At 31.8% G+C, this 18,744-nt stretch overlaps 1 protein-coding gene across 50 annotated transcripts in view; it reads right to left on the bottom strand.

Moving 5' to 3' along the window:
• The window catches only part of RIMS1 (regulating synaptic membrane exocytosis 1), a 420,732-nt gene that overhangs the window by 136,014 nt on the left and 265,974 nt on the right, over positions 1–18,744 (bottom strand). For all 50 annotated transcript variants that reach the window (XM_036024349.1, XM_036024352.1, XM_036024323.1 and 47 more), the window contains 7 exons: positions 14,697–14,764; positions 14,020–14,130; positions 12,400–12,499; positions 8,419–8,542; positions 4,174–4,220; positions 2,057–2,169; positions 77–207 (listed from right to left, as the gene is read on the bottom strand). In XM_036024349.1, coding sequence (XP_035880242.1) covers positions 77–207; positions 2,057–2,169; positions 4,174–4,220; positions 8,419–8,542; positions 12,400–12,499; positions 14,020–14,130; positions 14,697–14,764 — 694 coding nt within the window. The remainder of the gene's footprint in view (positions 1–76; positions 208–2,056; positions 2,170–4,173; positions 4,221–8,418; positions 8,543–12,399; positions 12,500–14,019; positions 14,131–14,696; positions 14,765–18,744) is intronic.

The following is an 18,744-nucleotide window of genomic DNA, read 5'->3' as shown; positions in this document are numbered from 1 at the left end:
CTGCATTCCAGGAAGGAAAGTCTACCTTTCCTATTAGTAAAGATTTTTGCACAGCTTTTCTAAAATTATTCACTACCTTCTATCCGGAAGAAAATACATTTTTACATAGGGATTCCTGGGACGCCCGTCCACTCTAGAAGGCAGATCTGCTGCTTGCAGGACATTTACAATCAGCTGGTGCCCCACTTTATCGTACCACAGTTTCACCTAGGAGTATGAAGAGAAGAATTATTTGTAAAAATCATAAGGTATACTCTTACAAAAATACTAAAATCATTTTTGAAGAAATTTTAAATTGAAATAAAATTTAATAATAGATACTATTTCTGAAAAAGAATACCAGTTTGAAAGTATAACTACTTAAAACTTGACTTCCATCTTCATGCATTTTATATATAAATTACAAATGGTAGGACTGCAATGTTATTCTCTCTATACCATGTCATGCTATGAAAGTAAAACTAAAGATAAACATTTTATAAAACACTAATGGAAGGAGGGGGCATTGAAATTTATCCTTGTTTTTAAGTGCTAAATGCAAATATTTGGTGACTCTAAGTGCTTGATGACTGCACTTTGCATAAATGCATTTTATAGTATCATAGATGAAATCAAATGAGATTTGAGGGTAGGAACTACATACACAGGTGAGTTGGAGAAGATCAGGAAACACATGTATGGTGAGCCTATTTTACACCAGGTAGTGCTGTTTGCTGTTTTTTTTTTTGTCATTTGACTTTCATAATTAAACTATTACAGACTAATTTTCATGAGAGAAAGGGAAAAGAACAAAGGAAGATGTGATACGCAAATGACGCCTTCAAACTAAGCAAAGACCAAGTGATGATATTTTTGTTAAGATTTCATGAGAGTCTGAATAGAGAAAAATGGGAAAATGATACCTGGAGTCTACTGTTAGACTCCTAAGAACCAAAACTGCAGCAGCCAGTAACAGTATTTGTATTGGCAATGGACAATTTAACTTTTATTTTGCTTTAAAAATTTAGAAGTTAGTTTTGGTTTTATGATTAAATAAGAACTATGAGCATAAGTTGTTTAATGGGTATATACTGGAACATATTTAAGACTGATGATAAGGAGATAAGCTAATTTACCATGGGACTGGTTTTTCAGAGTAAGGGTAAGATTAAGGATTCTAACCTGGATCTGCATGAATCTGTATCTGTTTCTAATTAATCCTAGAGATGTGTTTTTCACAAAACCAAGATGTATTTTCCCTCTTAAATAATACGTGGAGTGTACGTGTGATTCATACATACAACAAAGATAAAAAGATGCCAGGGTAGCTAAAATAATGCAAAAGACTCTACAAAGATATTCATTCTACTAAAAATAGAAGTTAAAACCAAGAAAGGTTTTAAAAATAACAGCAAAACAGACTATAGAAATCCACATTCTAATAATGAAGCTAAAAGTCAACTAGTATGTATAGAATAATTTAAAGCAAGTTTTTCTTGCTTTAGTTATTTATACAAATGTCCCGAATTCCACCATAATCTACAAAGCTATGAGTTTTTGTAAGTTAGTTACAGTTTCTTTATCCCAGCTTTTCACAGATCGTGGATAAAGCAACAGTGAGGGAAGCTACAGCTTTTTCAGAGTGACAGCAGCATAAAAAGTTTCACCAAATGTCTTAAGAAGTTAAATAGAGTACTTTAGATTTAAATGTTTTAGTCTCTAGCCTCATAAGGTTTTAAGTAAATGGAACACAACTTTTTAAGTTCATCATGTCTAACCAAACACTTACCTCAGAAACTTTTGTTTAACAGACAAAAACAATGGATATTTTATTTACTTACTTATCACTTAACATTCAGAACATCTGGCACATTATAAGCACTCAATAAATATTTCCAAATAAACATATGAACAAAGGAATAATCTAATGCATGAAATATTGATGTACTTGTAGATTATGGTGTTAAGGGACCATGAATATCTCATGAGCTTCAAAGAAAGCCATACATTTTTTAAGACAGACTCAGAACAGAGAGCAAAATACTAATGGTCTTCAACATGTGCAAAAAATTCGTACAGAAAGTTGTCCTGGTAAGACTTGAGGGGCATCTTTTAGAGCTCCAGGACTTGTTGGAGAAATAACAGAAATGGAAGGCCTTTCCATCTTCTGAGATTCAAAAGAACTTGAGCCTAAAATGAGAAAAAAATTAAGTAATTTTCAGTAACATGTATGTAACATGTGTGGGGAATAAAGATTTTTCTAGACAATGCTAAATGCACATTATTTGTCTAAAACCATAATTAAATATCAACAATAACAGCAGAGTCTACTTTAAATTGGATAGTTGTAGAAAGTTATCACATTGTCTTATTTGATTAATTGCCTATTTTAATTGCCTATTTTATGAGATAATCAGATATTTTACTTATTTACTTCAGTTTATAAGTATTGATTTTCTTCATTTTTGGAAGCAATTGTTCAGCTTAAGCTCTTGCATAACATCACATATCGATCAAAGTCTTCATACTTTTAAGGATAAGAAGGATGGTACCAGTTATGTCAATTATCTTGGCTAAAGGATCATTTGTTATGAACTGTCCTGAAATTAAAATGAATGCACATATAATATAACTTATGAGTAAATGTAAGCCTGGAATTCATCACTATTTTAAATTAAGATTTACCATCTATCTCAGTTCAGCTCTTACAAATAGATCTCTTGAAAGCCTGAGAATGCTGTTCTCTAACGATGCACAAGTGACTTGCTCACCTTCCTGTGAAGGAAGCTGGCTCTCTGTTCAGCCACTCAGCGAGGCCCTTTCCCCCCTTTTTCATATAAAAATTCTCACTTTCCAAGTCACTGTTTGACTATACCAACACAACCAGCAGTACAGGGTGTCTGTTTAATGCTGTCACTCCAGAAGTATAATCTTGAGCCCACAGCCATTCAGAATTCAGCTTTACTGGTAAAGCACTAATTACAGAGCACTGGCTGAGGATATGCTCTCCACACATTATTTTTCTACACATGTAAATTAAGTCTAAATTAAGCCATATAGCATCATTCTGTGCCCTCCAAAGACTTTCAAGTATAAGAAATAGTGCTATAAAAGCTTTGTTACTATGTCTCTTTTACCAAGTATCCGTAAGATGTTTTTTTCCTTGGGTCTCGGTACAAGAAAACTGTTGCTTTTAATAATCAGTTTGTTTTTAATAGAATAGCAGTTAATGCTTAATTAGTAGCAACATTATAAATTATGTAATTGGTCCCATTTCCATCTGTATACTGGTTATCAGGAAGCTCAAAACCAAACCTGGGTTTATCTCTAGCAGGTGTGCACAACTGATGGTATGCATTTAATATACTAACCCCTGGGTCCTTGTTTGCCCCACCCATATATTTTCCTCCTCCTTATAACTACCACCAGTCGTTTTCCCCTTAAACCACCATGTATTCCTAATTTCTACAAGCTGGGTTACATAATAATACTTGGTGATCAAACACAAGTATTATTAATTTAATACCACTCCATGGCAAAGTAAATACCTGGGTCACTTCCACATTCACATTGAAAACTTCATTACTTGTCAATAATTTATTGCCTATATTGCCATCTTCTCTCATCTGGAGTGTCTCTAATGCCCATGTAGCTATTTCAACCTCTGGACACACTGCTCCTTGACCCACTCACACCCACTGAACTTCACCTCTACTCCATCCACTAACTTCCATGGTCACACTTAACACTGTTGTGGTGCAGAAAATTATGTGTTAATGGGCCTGTGTCCTTCACCAGACTGCTAATGAGATTGAACTAATTGCCAAACTGAACAACCCAATATCACACCAAATTTCAATGTACAGCAAATGGAACTGTTACTGGCATAATAGCTGAGATCTGTGAGTGTCCTGACTCATGATTCAGAATGGTACTACTGCCAGTGAAGATTTTTGTATAAATACACACACATACAGACACACACACACACACACACACACAGTACAAAAAGAAAATAAAGTAGAATTTCTTTGAGTTTCCAATGAGTGTCAGAGTTGCCAACTTCTGATATCACTGCAGATGACCTTACTAGAGTAATACCAATTTACCTATATCAAATAACTAAAGAAAATAATAAATATTCATCAATTCCATTCAATACATGTCACTGTAAAAAGGAAATCTTATACTCACTGGACTCCAGGGGAGGATGGGAGCTCTCAGGAATCCGTGGAATGTCACTGAAAGAAACAGTGTCCCGTGAAAATCCCATTAGCTAAATGACCCTGCCTGAGGCAACCGAAGCCACATTTCACCTCAGTGGTGTGAAAAATCCTTTTGGGTCTTTACGGGTGTGGAAATGGACAGGAGTTACTATTAAGGCAATTACTAATGTGCATGAATGTCAAACACCACACAAAAATAAAAACTGCAGTAAAAATAACTTTTTATATACTTAATAGCAAAACACTTTAACATGACAACAATTCAACTAATATTGTGGCTAAATTTACCACAATATTTTTACTACCAAAACAGCAGGTTTTGGAAATAAAAAATGTTAAAGGTAGTATTTTACTTTAATTCTAGAAAATCAAAATGACACATTTTCAAATCAGTAATATGCTTTACAAACACATCTGAAAGAGTTTACTGAATGAAAGGGATGAAAACATCTCTCATTAATAAAATAATATGATGAATATCATGGGCAAAGTTAATAAAATGAAAAGGATGAGTTGCTTTGAAAATTATAAGTGATACAAGCTTGCAACAAAAAGCCAAAATACTTTATATATGTGAATATATAATTTATATACACATATATAACCCTATATAGAGATTCATATCTCTATACTGAAGTTAGCTAAATAGATGGCCATTTAGATATGATTAGAAAGTGACTTGTGAGAACACCCATTCCTGTCACACTCACAAATTACTCTGAGTAAATATTTAATATAACCTCGGCTTAATGCATTACCCACTGCAACCTTAGGAAACCTGGACCAGCTCAGTTTGGGAATTGTGCTGCACAAAACTACTTTACCTCTGGTATTCCAAAGATATTTTATTATCAGTGTAAGGACCTGATTAACAATATGCAAGTATTAACAGAACATATTAAAGCAGACTGGAGTAAGCTAATACCAACAGAATTATTAGAATATTACTTAAGAATTTCTAACCACTTACCTCATCTAACATCAGTTTGATTTTCTTTGAATTTTGGGGAGATAGAAATAAAAACAGTTTTCTACATTTGATTATTTTCCTGCCTCTTATTCATATTTTTTTTTATTTTTGTGCAAACTAATTCTCATAACTGCCTACAATTTATACTTCTTACAACTGGCAACATGCCTTGCATTATGTATTTTATAAATACATCTTATTATATATCTTTATAACTAATAATTTGTATAAAATATTTTACATGATCATTAAAAAACTAATTTGCAAAATCTAAGATGCAGAAAACTAACAATTTATCTTCTGCTATTTTCTTCAGAAATTTATTAAGCAAATAAAAGTAAACATTTAAAATCTAGAAATAATTTTTTAAATAGTATAACTTCTTTGAAAATCAGCCTCAAAGTCAACTGTGAAAGTTAGAATATAGAACCCTTAAACCATGTATAAGCTTTGGATTTTATGTGTTTATTAAAAAAAGAACTGTGAAAAAGTTGTAAAATTTTTTACATAACTTTGAAACAAAATTTATTTAATATTAATTGCTTCAGTAATATTTTCAGGCTTAAATTTCCACCTGATATTTACACAAACCTTCTTAATTAGTTCTACACACAACTGAGGTAGCAGAATAGTTCTAATAACAATTATAAGCATAAAGTTTAAGAACGTTATGTTTGGTATGTTGGCAAAAAATGGTAATATCTCAGGATGAGTGGTGTCTCTTAGACCATAGGTTTTTGTTACCTTTTTTTAAAAACAGATTTTATTTATTTATTTTTAGAGAGAGGGGAAGGGAAGGAGAGGGAGTAAAACATCAATGTGTGGTTGCCTCTCGTGCCCTCTACTGGGGACCTGGCCTGAAACCCAGGCATGTGCCCTGACTGGGAATCAAAACAGTGACATTTTGGTTCGCATGCCCACGTTCAATCCACTGAGGTACACCAGCCAGGGGTTGTTTTCTTTTTTTAATTACCATTTTACATCTCTCCTTTTTAAACTTTATTTTCAATTACATTTGACATACAATATTATATTAGTTTCAAGGTATACAACATAGTGATTAAACATTTATATACCTTGGGAAGTGATCGCCCTGGTTATCACAATATTATTGACTATATTCCCTACTTCACATCCCTGTGACTATTTTTATATCTGGCAATCTGTATATCTTAATTCCTTTCATCTTTTTCATCCATCCCCCCCAATATCCCTCCCACCTAGAGACTATTAATTTGTTCTCTATATCAGTTTATTTCTGTTTTGTTTCTTTATTTTGTTCCTTAGATTCCACATGTAAGTGAAATCATACGGTCTTTGTCTTTCTCTGTCAGACTTATTTTACTTAGGATAATACCCTCTAGGTTCATCCACGTTGTCACAAGTGGTAAGATTTCTTTCTTTTTAATGGCTGAGTGAAACTCCACTGCACACATATGCCACATCTTCTGCGTCGATTGTCTGTAGAAGGGCACCCAGGCTGCTTCCATATCTTGGCTATTGTAAATATGCTTCAGTGAACTCAGAGGTGCATATGTCTTTTCAAAATAGTGTTTTGGATTTCTTTAGTGAAATGCTCTGAAGTAGAATTGCTGGGTCATAAGGCTGTTGTATTTTTAATTTTTTGAGGAACGTCCACATGGTTTTCCATAGTAGATCTACCATATTGATCAATGTGCATGTAAGTTATACTTAGAATAATTCTAGGAATCACTGTGCCACAAAACTGTGAATAAATATTTCCTTTCCACTTTAAATTATAGAACTACATTAAACATAGTTATTAAATATAGCTAAAACTATTATTCCAGGGCTCTAATAATTTCTCCAATAACTGGAAAATTGATACCAGATACAATTTCATTTAAATATGATCTTTGTATCCCATATTCTTTTAAATTTCATAATCCATGACATCTTAGGGTTTGGCTATGTAGATTATTACTTTTTAAATTATTTTCATACAAAAGTAAAAATAGTAAAAATGTTATTCCAGTCCACTTTAATTGCCTGTTAGTTTTTTAAAGTCACTAAGAATCAATGATATTTTAGCTGATGACTCTGAAACCACTACATATGTGAAAGTATTTGGCAATGTGCACAATGCTTGACTTTAAACTTTTACTTTTTGTACTTTTGATTCATTTTCCAATTACTTACCTCTTTTCCAGTCTTATATTTACCTCAGCACTAGAACACATATTATGTAAAACTAGCATAAATTATAGTGTTGCTATTTTTTAAAAATTTGCATGGAAATGCACAATACTTTTGCAAGTGTTTACTCTTAATAATCGCCACTTAAAATTGGTTATAAGCTTGCCTTTATTTTAGAGTTGTATATATTAATATTAGTTTTTGAATCTTTTCAATATTTTGAGAATTAGAATAATTATATTTCCTTTCATGTTTTGCATTGACATAATCATAAGGACAACAAGAATTTAAGGTTAGCACTTGTTCAACACAAAAAATTTTTAATTAATGGTTTTATGATGGTTTAGAGAATAGGAAAAAATGTCTAAAATATATTCAAACATTAAGCTAATTATAATGAGATAAATATGCCTTCCAAAAATTTAGACTGGCAAAATGAATATTCTAGACTTTGTGGGTTTGTCAGGAAAAGCTAACAATATGGCAAATTCTACACACAGATGTAGAAAATAACCTATTGGCTGTAGATAATTAAATTATGCCAAAAATAGAAATTTTAAAAATATATTAATTATTATGACCAATTAAAATATTAAAAATTTTTATACTTGCTTGATTTTTAAATAAATGTTGGAACTACCTATGGGTAAAATATAGAAAAAATATTCTATCCTCAGAGTAGGAAGTTCACATAGACATATGAAATCATTACTATTTTAAATATCACAAGATGATGAGCTTGTTAGTGACTTCCTTTAAGGAAACATCACTCATTAAATGAGAATTACTAAAAATAAATCATTCTACCATTAAAAATTTTTTACTTTATATTTTATTTCTAAAAATGTATATCAATACTTTTTGATACTACAATTGTTAAATTGTGGAGCTTCTAAAATGTTGTGAGAAAAACTGAGTTTTCAGGTTTTAAAAATTAAGAAATTTTAAAAATCTAAGTTGTATGCCCATCATTGAAGAAAAACTCTCTATGTTCACATGTACTGTATGCATGTATAAAGTTCTTTCTAAAACCCTGCTAATACATGTAATTTACTAAACTTAAGAAGTAAGTTTTTTTAGCCTTACCCAATAGGCCTTGAAACAATAATTTCAACTTGAGGTTCTGATTTTGATTCTAAAATAATGTTGTAAACTTCTTCATTTGTAGCTCCCGGCAGGGGTTTACCATTCCATTCTAGAACTTCATCCCCTTGAATTTAAAAAAAAGGGTATTTTTTTACCTTATATATTCTGTGTATTTTTCTTATCTTTTTTCTTTTTTACAAAGAAATGCAAAACATATACAAATAGTTTAATTGTCTAGGTTCTGCTCTGAAAAGAATATTGATTGCCATATCATGTCAGCTAAATGGTTCTTCTAAACACTTTTCTTTCCTTTTTTCTTTTTCTTTCCCCCAATGAATCCTACTTGTCACTGGAAACAATACAATACAAAACTACCTTTATCTTTTGAAATATACCAGAAATAACACAAAAATAATCTCATGCTATGGAATGGAATTAGCACAGCTTATTTGGAAACATTAAAAAATAATAATTAGCAGCATGCCCTCCATATAATAAATGTAGGCGTCTCTAAATGTGAAAGATTCTTTTTAAGCTCTGCATAAATCCTGCTTTATTTTTGGTAGAAATTGCAATTAACATTTATTAGCATGAATTTTCCAATTATAAGTCATGCTTCATTGTCTTCACCAGATGCACAACAGAATAAAAATGCATGAAAGGACTTGAATTCATACCCACAGGGTAACGCAGGTAGCTATGGCAAAGTTACAAAGCAAGCAGATGCAAAACTGTTGCATGACAGTTAACCCACTTCCAGATGTTCATAACACACACATTCTATACATAATGTATACTGTGAACATTAAGAAGTTAGAAGATAATTTAAAATAGTAAAAAGTTGATACTCATTAGTTTGTTAAATATTCTAAGATCAGTCAAGGAGAGTATATGGTATCATGTTTACAATACATGGGCTAACAACTTGTTATTTTTAACTAGAATTTTCGCCATAGATCATTTGAGAAATACTGTTGATTTTCATAAATTAAATTTAGTGTAGTTTTAGGCCCCAGGTGGTTCTCTGTCCAGTACCTTTCAATACACAATGACAGGCTCAGCCAAACTATCCTAGTCTCAATACTTTGAGGCTACTTATTTTGTTGTTCACAGTGTCTACAACATTTTAGTAGCTAAGCAAATATTTTTTGAGCTAATGAGTCAAACTCATCATAACCATAAACATGAAATCTTTTAGTTTTTGGCTAGCTTTTTTAAAGTAGAAAATTTTGTTTTGATGGGACTATTTTAAGGTAATTTTTTTCACCCAAATGTTTGCTTACTCAAAATTAAAAATAAATATATGCAAAGCACATGATTCTGCTTTGGTTTGGTAAAAGAATATGGTTATTACCAATAGTTAAATGACTTCTAAAAGTTTGACCTAAGATGTTCCCTAGCCATGTCAATCAAGTAGGCAATAAATATACTTCATTCTAAAAAGAGAAATAAAATAATTACAAATTTAAAATATACTAGGAGTCTTCTAAATTTATTTAGCCAAAAGCAGAAATAAAATTTGCATCATGTGAATGTATATATGCATATGTGTATATGTATATGAAAAAATGTTTTCTGAAATGATACTTACCCTGATATTTTCTATTCTATTGTTAGTTTCACTTTTTAAATGATGAATGCAAACACTAAAATAATTTAACTACTCAGCAATGCACTGCAATCAACATTGTCCAAAACCACTGCATTATAAAATTTTCTTCTTTATAGACAGCAACCTGAAAGCAACTTTTAATATTAAATTAACTTCAATACATGTATTTATGCTTTATAAATCATTACATCCTAAACCAGAAGGTGGTCTCTTTAACAATATTTATTTATATATGAATATTCTCTTTAGGCAGGGATGTAGAATATGATGATACAAAGATAAAGAAGAGACTTTATCTTTTCTTAAATTTGGTGGGGGACTAATATAGAAATGAATACTTCTAATAAAATGATAGGAGTTCATCTGAGGGACAGAAGTAGAACCAGGTAGTGCCAAGGAAGTAGTAAGTAGTTACTGCTATAGGTGAGATATCAGGAAACACTTTAGAATTAAGGCAACTTTGGATAAGTTTTGAAGGATGAAAAGGATTTCAACATGCAGAGCAGAAGAGTCGAAAAGAAAACAGGTAGACTGGAGGCGCTAACCAGGTCTTTGAGGCTGAATAAGATTCCCAGGGAGCTACAGGTAGACTGCCATGGCTGCAGGGTAAAGTGAATGGTAATGGAAGTGGCTGGAATTGTTAGTAGAGAGCAAAGTTATAGAGCTTTTACTTGAGCAGATCATAATTGGGAGGCCCCAGGAAGTCTTAGGAACAGTGTGTGTCCATTTCGGTTTGGATGATTCTATCAAGTAGCAGTACAGTGCATGGACTTACGAGGGGCGTCTGCAGTGGAGAGAGCTATGGCCTGATTAAAGTAAGGTTGCAAATGCTGAACAAAAGTCATGATAATAAAAACCACATCACTGTCATTTTATAGACAAATAATATTTATATACAAACAGAAGAAAAATAGTTCTTAAATTATAGCATAAATCCAACAGAATATATGACCTAATTTATTTAAAAACATTTTTCAAATACATCAATAACTTAAAGTGAAAGTTTTATAGGTATTAAAGTTGAGCTTTTAACATCTTAGATTTAGTTTCTCAGGCTCTAGGCTCATAAGGGTATTAAATAAATAAAATTTTTAAAAAACTGTCACTGACTTTCTTAAGTTTTCTAATAAAACACAAAGACAGAATCAAAAGCTATTATGTTTATTATCAGATCTGAAAATTCAGATTTGTGTAAAGTTATCTTACACTGGAGTAGTCAACAAAAGATTCTTGTACTTTTTAAGGCTTATTTTTGAACCATCAAATAAGCAAAGACTCAGTTTACTGGCAGTCACTCCTGATTGAGATAGTTATTGAATGGTAACTAGTCCATGATAAGAAGTAATAGTGTGCTGTACCTCTGTACATCTTCAAAGCTACACGTATAGCAGATAAAATAAATAACCCAGTTTGAACTTTCTCTCTATACAACATATGCACAGCATGTTCCTATCAAAGAAAAAAACCTAAATGATGTTGAACTGGCATCCTGGTAATCAATTACAATAGAAATGTCTTTAACAGTCATAGAATTACTTTTTCAAAGGTCACAACAATTACAATCTTAAAGTGTAAAAACTAAAAACATAGCCTAGAAATGTTCTTTTATTCATTTGTAGCTCCCATCTGGGGTTAACTATTCTATTCTAGAATTTCATCCCCTTCAATTAAAAAAAAAGTATTTTTTCACTCCACATATTCTGTTTATTTTTCTTATCTTTTCTCATTTTTAAAAATAAATGCAAAACAGATACAAATAGTTTAACTGCCTCTGCTCTTCCCTCAAAAGAAAATTTATTAACATAATAAAATGTTTTCCTATTGTGTCATATTACAGAGCAACCTAAGTTTCCAAATACCAAGAAATAGGTCATGAATATAATATATGGCATGTTTAAATTGACAAGTATTTTATTACATAATCTGTAAAAGAAATGTGATTAGGATTATATTTTATTAAAAATACTGCTACTGAGTACGTATTTTGGGACCACTATGAAATACTGTAATAATTATTACTATAGCTTAAATATAAACCAAAGAAATAAATAGTGATTTTTTTCATAAGACTAACTTATTTATATTTTTGTAGAAACATTATGAAGACATCTATGAAAATTAGTAATCCTTCAGCATTTTCATCTACTTATTTTTACATAAATAAAAAGGATTCCTATACTTACTCTCTCCAAACTGCTAGTGATGTATAGTTACTCATTATAATAAGCATCAACATCAAGAAAAAAAACTTTTTTCCTGCATTAAATTAGTTACTTACTTAATTGTCTCATATATAACTTACCCATAATTGAAAACCACCAACTCATGCACAGAGTACACATCGTTCAAATGTTAAAAAAGAACTTTACCTGCTCTTAAATGTCCAACTACATCTGCAAGGCTACCCTTCTTTACTTTGGTGATGAAGGCACCAAGGCGTCCTAAGTCAGTCATTTTTCCTCCAACAACCTGGATAATCATAAATTTATAAGTGCCCAAGACTGAAACATAGTTCACTGGTTGAAGGAATTAATCACAGTCTTTTAAGATGTATTTAGAACTAAGTGTGGGGACATTAGTGAACTGAAATACATTTTTGATTAAAGGAGCTGGCAGTATAGTTTTGAAAAGAAAATGACATCTGATATTTAAGATGACCATGTATCCTAAGGAAGCTTATAGACTGATTCCTAATACCCACCTAACAATACCAAGATGCCATGAATAATGCATAACCTTAGAAGACAAATGCTGGATCTTCCTTACTTACCTTCAAACAGGAAGTGTTTGACACCCGTTACATTAGGGTTCATTTTCCTTTATCCTCTCAATTCATGGACACCGTTTGAATTTGTATTTCTAAATGCAAATTATGCCCCACTGTCACATCAGATCTTGATCTCTTGTATGTTTTTAGTGAAATGTAGGTCTAAGACATAACGACTACGAATTCAAACGAGCAACACACCACTCTGGGGAAGCAATGCACCATGGTCCAAGAGTAACAGCCCAAGTTCCTCTCTGCCACTGACCATCTGAACGAGCTCCTCATCTGAAACATACATGTGCTCCAATCTAACTCTCAAAGTCTGAGTTACATTACTGACTATTTAACACTCTCACCTGGCTTTTCCACAGTAACTAGAATTAAAAACATCTGGAAGTTTCTAGGTTTAACTTCTTCCAAGGCAGGGGTTACATATGTATAATTATACAGTCAGAGGAATATGCTCAAAAGTTGAGACTGATTCACAACTCTTAGGGATGTGCCCATTAGTGGAGGTCGCCAGAATTATTACATAGCAAGAGAAATTAACGGCAATAATAAATAAGGTGATACTATTAAGTACATTAACTTAATAATTTAGTAGATTTAGTCAATGGCTTAGAAGGGGTTAAACTCTCACACAAATGTAATACAATCTCTCGGTAAATAATTTCAAAGGCCACATCTTTGAATCTTTCTCTAAGCTTGAAAAGCAAATAAAAGCATGTGATTTAACACATATGCACACACAATAAAACAAAATATATATTTTTCCTGCAATAAAATACAATCTTTTATAATTTATTAGTTTTTCATTACATCTGTTAAGTCAATTAATATTTTCAAAGGTACCTTTTACTCTTTGGGTATTACCACAAACTTGACTGCACTTAAAAAATACCTTTAATGATGTTTTATGTTGCTTGTTAAGATATAATAATATTATCTAGCATTACTACCATTCATTAAAACCTTTTTGATATAAAAATCACCTCTGGACTTTATATTCAGAGAAATTTTTTAGTTTTCCTATATTTTATTGCAGTTTCCTAACATAATATTATGTCATATGAATAAAGTATTTTTAAAACATTAACCTAGATAAAATATTAAATCTACCATAGGTGGAAAATATTTAGAAATCATTGTCAGAAACTTTGTTGAATCCAGTCCATACTGTAAAATCCACCCTTGCAGAAATGATTTAAAACAGCATACTTACTTTGAGACCTAGCAATGCACCTGACTCTTTGGGCATGGTTGTTCTCTTGTTAAGGATAACACGTCCAATTAGTCGGTCCCCCTCTTTAGATGGCTGCCACGTTACAGGATGCTATTAAAACATGAATAAAGTTGAAGAGAAGTTGTTTCTTTCCCATGGGCACATAATTATAGGTTGTCGCATGATGTGATTTCCTCAGTTAAAACACATTGTGGAGGGAATTCTTGATTCTGATGGGCTCTATCCTTAGATTACAACAATTTTCATTTTCAGCTCTGTTTTATTTGCAGTACTCATGCTAAATAGTTCTAAAAGTAGTTAGCAACTAAGTACATCTCTAAAAACAGCTCTGAAATATAACTAATTGAAGTTTAAAAATATACCTGCTTATATAAGAAAACTGGTTCTGTATTTTAAACTGTTGTTTATGTTGATATCATAATAATATCTAATTTCTATTTAGCCATTATTTAATAATTGCTTTTTATTTAAAATGTTATAATTACTCAGTTAACTCTTTTATTCAAAACTGTTCTGCCTTAAATGAAATCAGTATTTGCTCACACAATATTATAATTGAGCAGAATAAGATGACTGTGTAACACATATCAGAGAAAGTACAATAAGTAACACACATTAACCCTAAATCCCAAATTCTCTCTTCCCAGAAAGCTTACCGAACTAATTGGTGACGTTTCCCGGCTATGCCACGTGGCAGGATCCAACCAGTAATAATCCAAGTCACCTGCACAACAGAATAAAACCAAAAGTGTAATTAATGTTTTGAAGTAGAGAATGCTTTAATCATTGCAGGTATGACTTCTTCCATCTATAAAAGATTATGAAACTCACAACCTTGAGCGTGCATATACCAGAAGGGCACACACCTGCACTGACTGCCAAGGCTATGATCTGAATTCTTGGAGTGGATGCATATTACAAATATGCTTTACACTATAGGAGAACTCCCTTCGACTGACACCATCGGGCTAGAACCACACGCAGAAAGTGTGACTATCCACACCGAACACAGCCTGCCTTCTTGTGATGCTGGCTAACACGTTATTCGCTATACTGAGATAAATATTAAGGCTTAGTGTCTTCCCTTCTACTCTTCTGAACGATATCATGTCTTTCAGAATTATTCCCTGGCCTCTATCCTCTTCCCTCCTTACCTGAAAAACAGGACAAATACTTTTAGGACATGGTAATGAGTAATTAAACATCACAAATAACTTTTAGCAAAAGGAAACAAACAAATGACAGAGTATTCCATTTTTACTAAAACCATAAAAAAGACTTTTACAATGCTAACTTTGTGAACATGAACTTATGAAACTTTAATTTTCATTTTTTGGCTTAAAAACATAAGAATAAAGAAAGCACCTGAGAAAAAATTAAAAATAATGGAGAGCATCACCACTTTCAGTATTTGCAGAGGAAAAAAAGGACAGAGGGGGTAACCCATATGAGAAAAATGACCTTTTACATTTTATATATCAGATTAAGTCAATTAAAAATTTTCTCCCTGTGGATCTTGAGAGAGAAACATACTGAGAGAGTGAGTAAAGCATGCCAGCCAGCAATGAGCTGTCTAGCTGACCACTGGGGAAATGCCTTTGGCTGACATCTGGGAAGGCCCTCAGTGAAAAGTTTCTGCAAGGCGACAAGCATGGCAGATACAGGCACTATAAAAGAAATGTAACAGAAAATAAATGTTTCAAGTTCACAGGCATAAAAATCCATACACTTCCATTTCTAAGTGGCTGCCCCCTTCCTTTTTATATAATATCTTTATAAGGTTGATGGACAATGTTATACATACTACAATGAACAAAAATGTTCTTCAAATATGTCATGTAGATAAAAGGAATATATTCTATAAAGGAGTGAGTATTAAAAATGCATTAGCAGAAACTATATTGTTATAATTTATTCCACATGGAGTCAATATCTTTCTCAAAATCATAGCATTTAAAATGTATACACAACTTGGTGTTAATAATTATAGATTTTTAATCTTCTACTGTACCATCTTGATTAATAAAATATAAGAAAATGTGTAAAAGGAAAATTTTTCCTCTTTTGTTTTTGTTTTTAAAATTCATATGCTTATTTTTAAAGCTGCAGTGTCTTTAGTATCATGATGCTAAACTTTTAAAGGAGAAAAATATTTAAGATGGTAAAATTAAAACTGACTACAAATATCATTCAAAAGATTATTTCATTTCATAGAGTTTTCTCCCTAAAATTTCATAATAATAAAGTCTGATGACTTCTAAAGTGTTGCTTCTTTTTGAAATGCTGTAATAAAAACAAAACCACTGAGTTAAAATCAGTAATTAATTTGAGAGCTGCTCTGAGAAGTCTTTGAATTTAAAAATATGATCATGATCATCCTATTTAAAAACTTCAAGGAAACAGTTTGTTTTATGCTTCAACAACCTGACTTAGAGCGTAAAACCTGTACACTGTGGTTTCCTCTCTGGCCTGCAGCCGACCCCACACACCATGGTTCACCCTGCATGCCACTCAGTTGTCCTACGGAAATCCACGTAAACAGGTTTCCTGAATGTTTGCTTATACATAGGGAAAAAAAAACAAAAAATGATGCTTCTGGTGAATTTTGTTGATGATACTGAGCCTGCTTTATGACAAAACACTGCTTTCAAGCAATGTCGTTCTATAATCTACAAGCTTTGTAAGATGATGATCTTAAATGGATAGTCTAATTAATTGGTTTGAGATAGGACAGATACAGTTTTCTGGGTGACTTCCCTATGTACCCAGCAATAATTCCTTCCTTTTCCTGGCAGTGGTATATAGATGCTTGAGATTTTGCAGCTTGAAAATATTCCCCCCCAATTCTTGTCATACAGAATTGTAGATAGCTATTAAAATTGCTAATCAATATAAAAATGCATTCAATATTTAACATATAATATTTTATATATTTTTATAATGCAGTTATACTTCCTTCACATTCTGAACAGATTCTAAAAGTTTCTATCATTAATTTTCATTATCACCTATTAAAATATAAATTTTTGTTTAAAGGCAAAAAATAGGCCTGGCTGATGAATTGAGTGCTGTCCTGCAAACCAAAACATGGTTGTTTTGATTCCCAGTCAGGGCATGTGCCTGGGTTGTGGGCCAGGTCCCTGCTGGGGGTGTGTGAGAGGCAACCACACATTGATGTTTCTCTTTCTCTCTTTCTCCCTCCCTTCCCCTGTTTCTAAACTAAATAAAATCTTTTAAAAATATATAAATAAATAAATTCTAATATCCAAATTTTAGTTTTAAACTATATTTGCTTCTTCTTTCCATGTAATTACTAAATTTTAAAGATATTATTTACTTTTTAAATACTCTGATTTGTCTTTATAAGTTACATCTCTCTGTTATTAATGGAATAAGCAACACTCAATAAAATTTCCTCCTAAAATATTCAGACTCTAGTATTTCATTAATATAAAATATTTTCTTTGATTATTTTTCTAATACTTGATTAAAGATATTGATTTCAAGTAGCATAACTACAAAATGATAAATTTTGTATTTGGCTAGAGAATTAATACAAAAGCATTTTGATTCTAATGTTAAATATAACTATAAAGGAGTAAATTTAGTATTATTATGAACTTAGATCCAGGGAATATTTGAGTCTACTGAAATGGCTCAAGTTCATAAATAGCCAAGTTCAATGAAGTGTTATAATTTTAAGCATTATTTTTTGTGAAGACTTTAAAAATAGACTTTTATCCAATACCTTGTGAAGAATAGGTTAAATGATATATAAGCACACAATTTCATTTCACAAATAAATGCAGGTTAAGTGACAATGAGCCCTCTTTAAGGAGCACGAGCCACTCCTGAACCCAGGTCACTCTGACTGGAGTGTGTAACTGCACAAACGTGCATCTCTGTAATTTCAACTTCTGGGTCTTATGATGTCTAATGTTAAGCACAATGGATTCCAATGAGACCGAAGCAACTGAACAAAATACAGTCTAAATAACGCAGACATATGACTAAGTGTGTATGAATACATGATATCTGTAAGGAGAAACCATAACTAATTCCATACATTACATATGCATTTAACAATTTTCATAACAGTTACATTTAACCAAGTAGAATGTTCACCTAGTGTTCAGGTAGAAAAAAAAAATTATCTACACTGAAGTCTTGCAGAATTAGACAATTGGAATTCTTCTGTATCCCCATTAGAAACACACAGCATATTTTTAAAAATCATTCCAATGAATGGTGATTAAAGATGGGACTCAAAATGACTACAAGATAGAGTCATGGTAACTCTCCACAATTCCAAATACATACCAAAATTGTGCTACTTGTCATCTCAAAAAACATATAAGTTGTTCTTCTATATAATGAAAATTGTTGCCATTCAAAAAATTTATAAAATTGATAGACAAAAAATCAGAAGAATCATCCTTCTCAGAGATTTCCTATACACCTTAAAATGTTTACCTCTTCTTGTTTATGCTCCACAGCAGAATGTATCGACACTAAATAAAATTAAATAAATACTAATCTACTTTATTATAACACAGTACATAGACAAATTAAAATACTGAGCAAAATACATATTTATTAAATGTTTTATACAGTGCATATAAAAAACCAAGTCAATTCTAAGAATGGGTTTTTCAAAGTCCTAGGAGGCCTAATTTCATCTAAATTAAATTAGCAATCAGGGAT

This window comes from Phyllostomus discolor, chromosome 4, assembly GCF_004126475.2.
Source record: "Phyllostomus discolor isolate MPI-MPIP mPhyDis1 chromosome 4, mPhyDis1.pri.v3, whole genome shotgun sequence".
NCBI classification, from domain to species: Eukaryota; Metazoa; Chordata; class Mammalia; order Chiroptera; family Phyllostomidae; genus Phyllostomus; species Phyllostomus discolor.
This window is presented reverse-complemented; position numbering and strand designations above follow the sequence as displayed.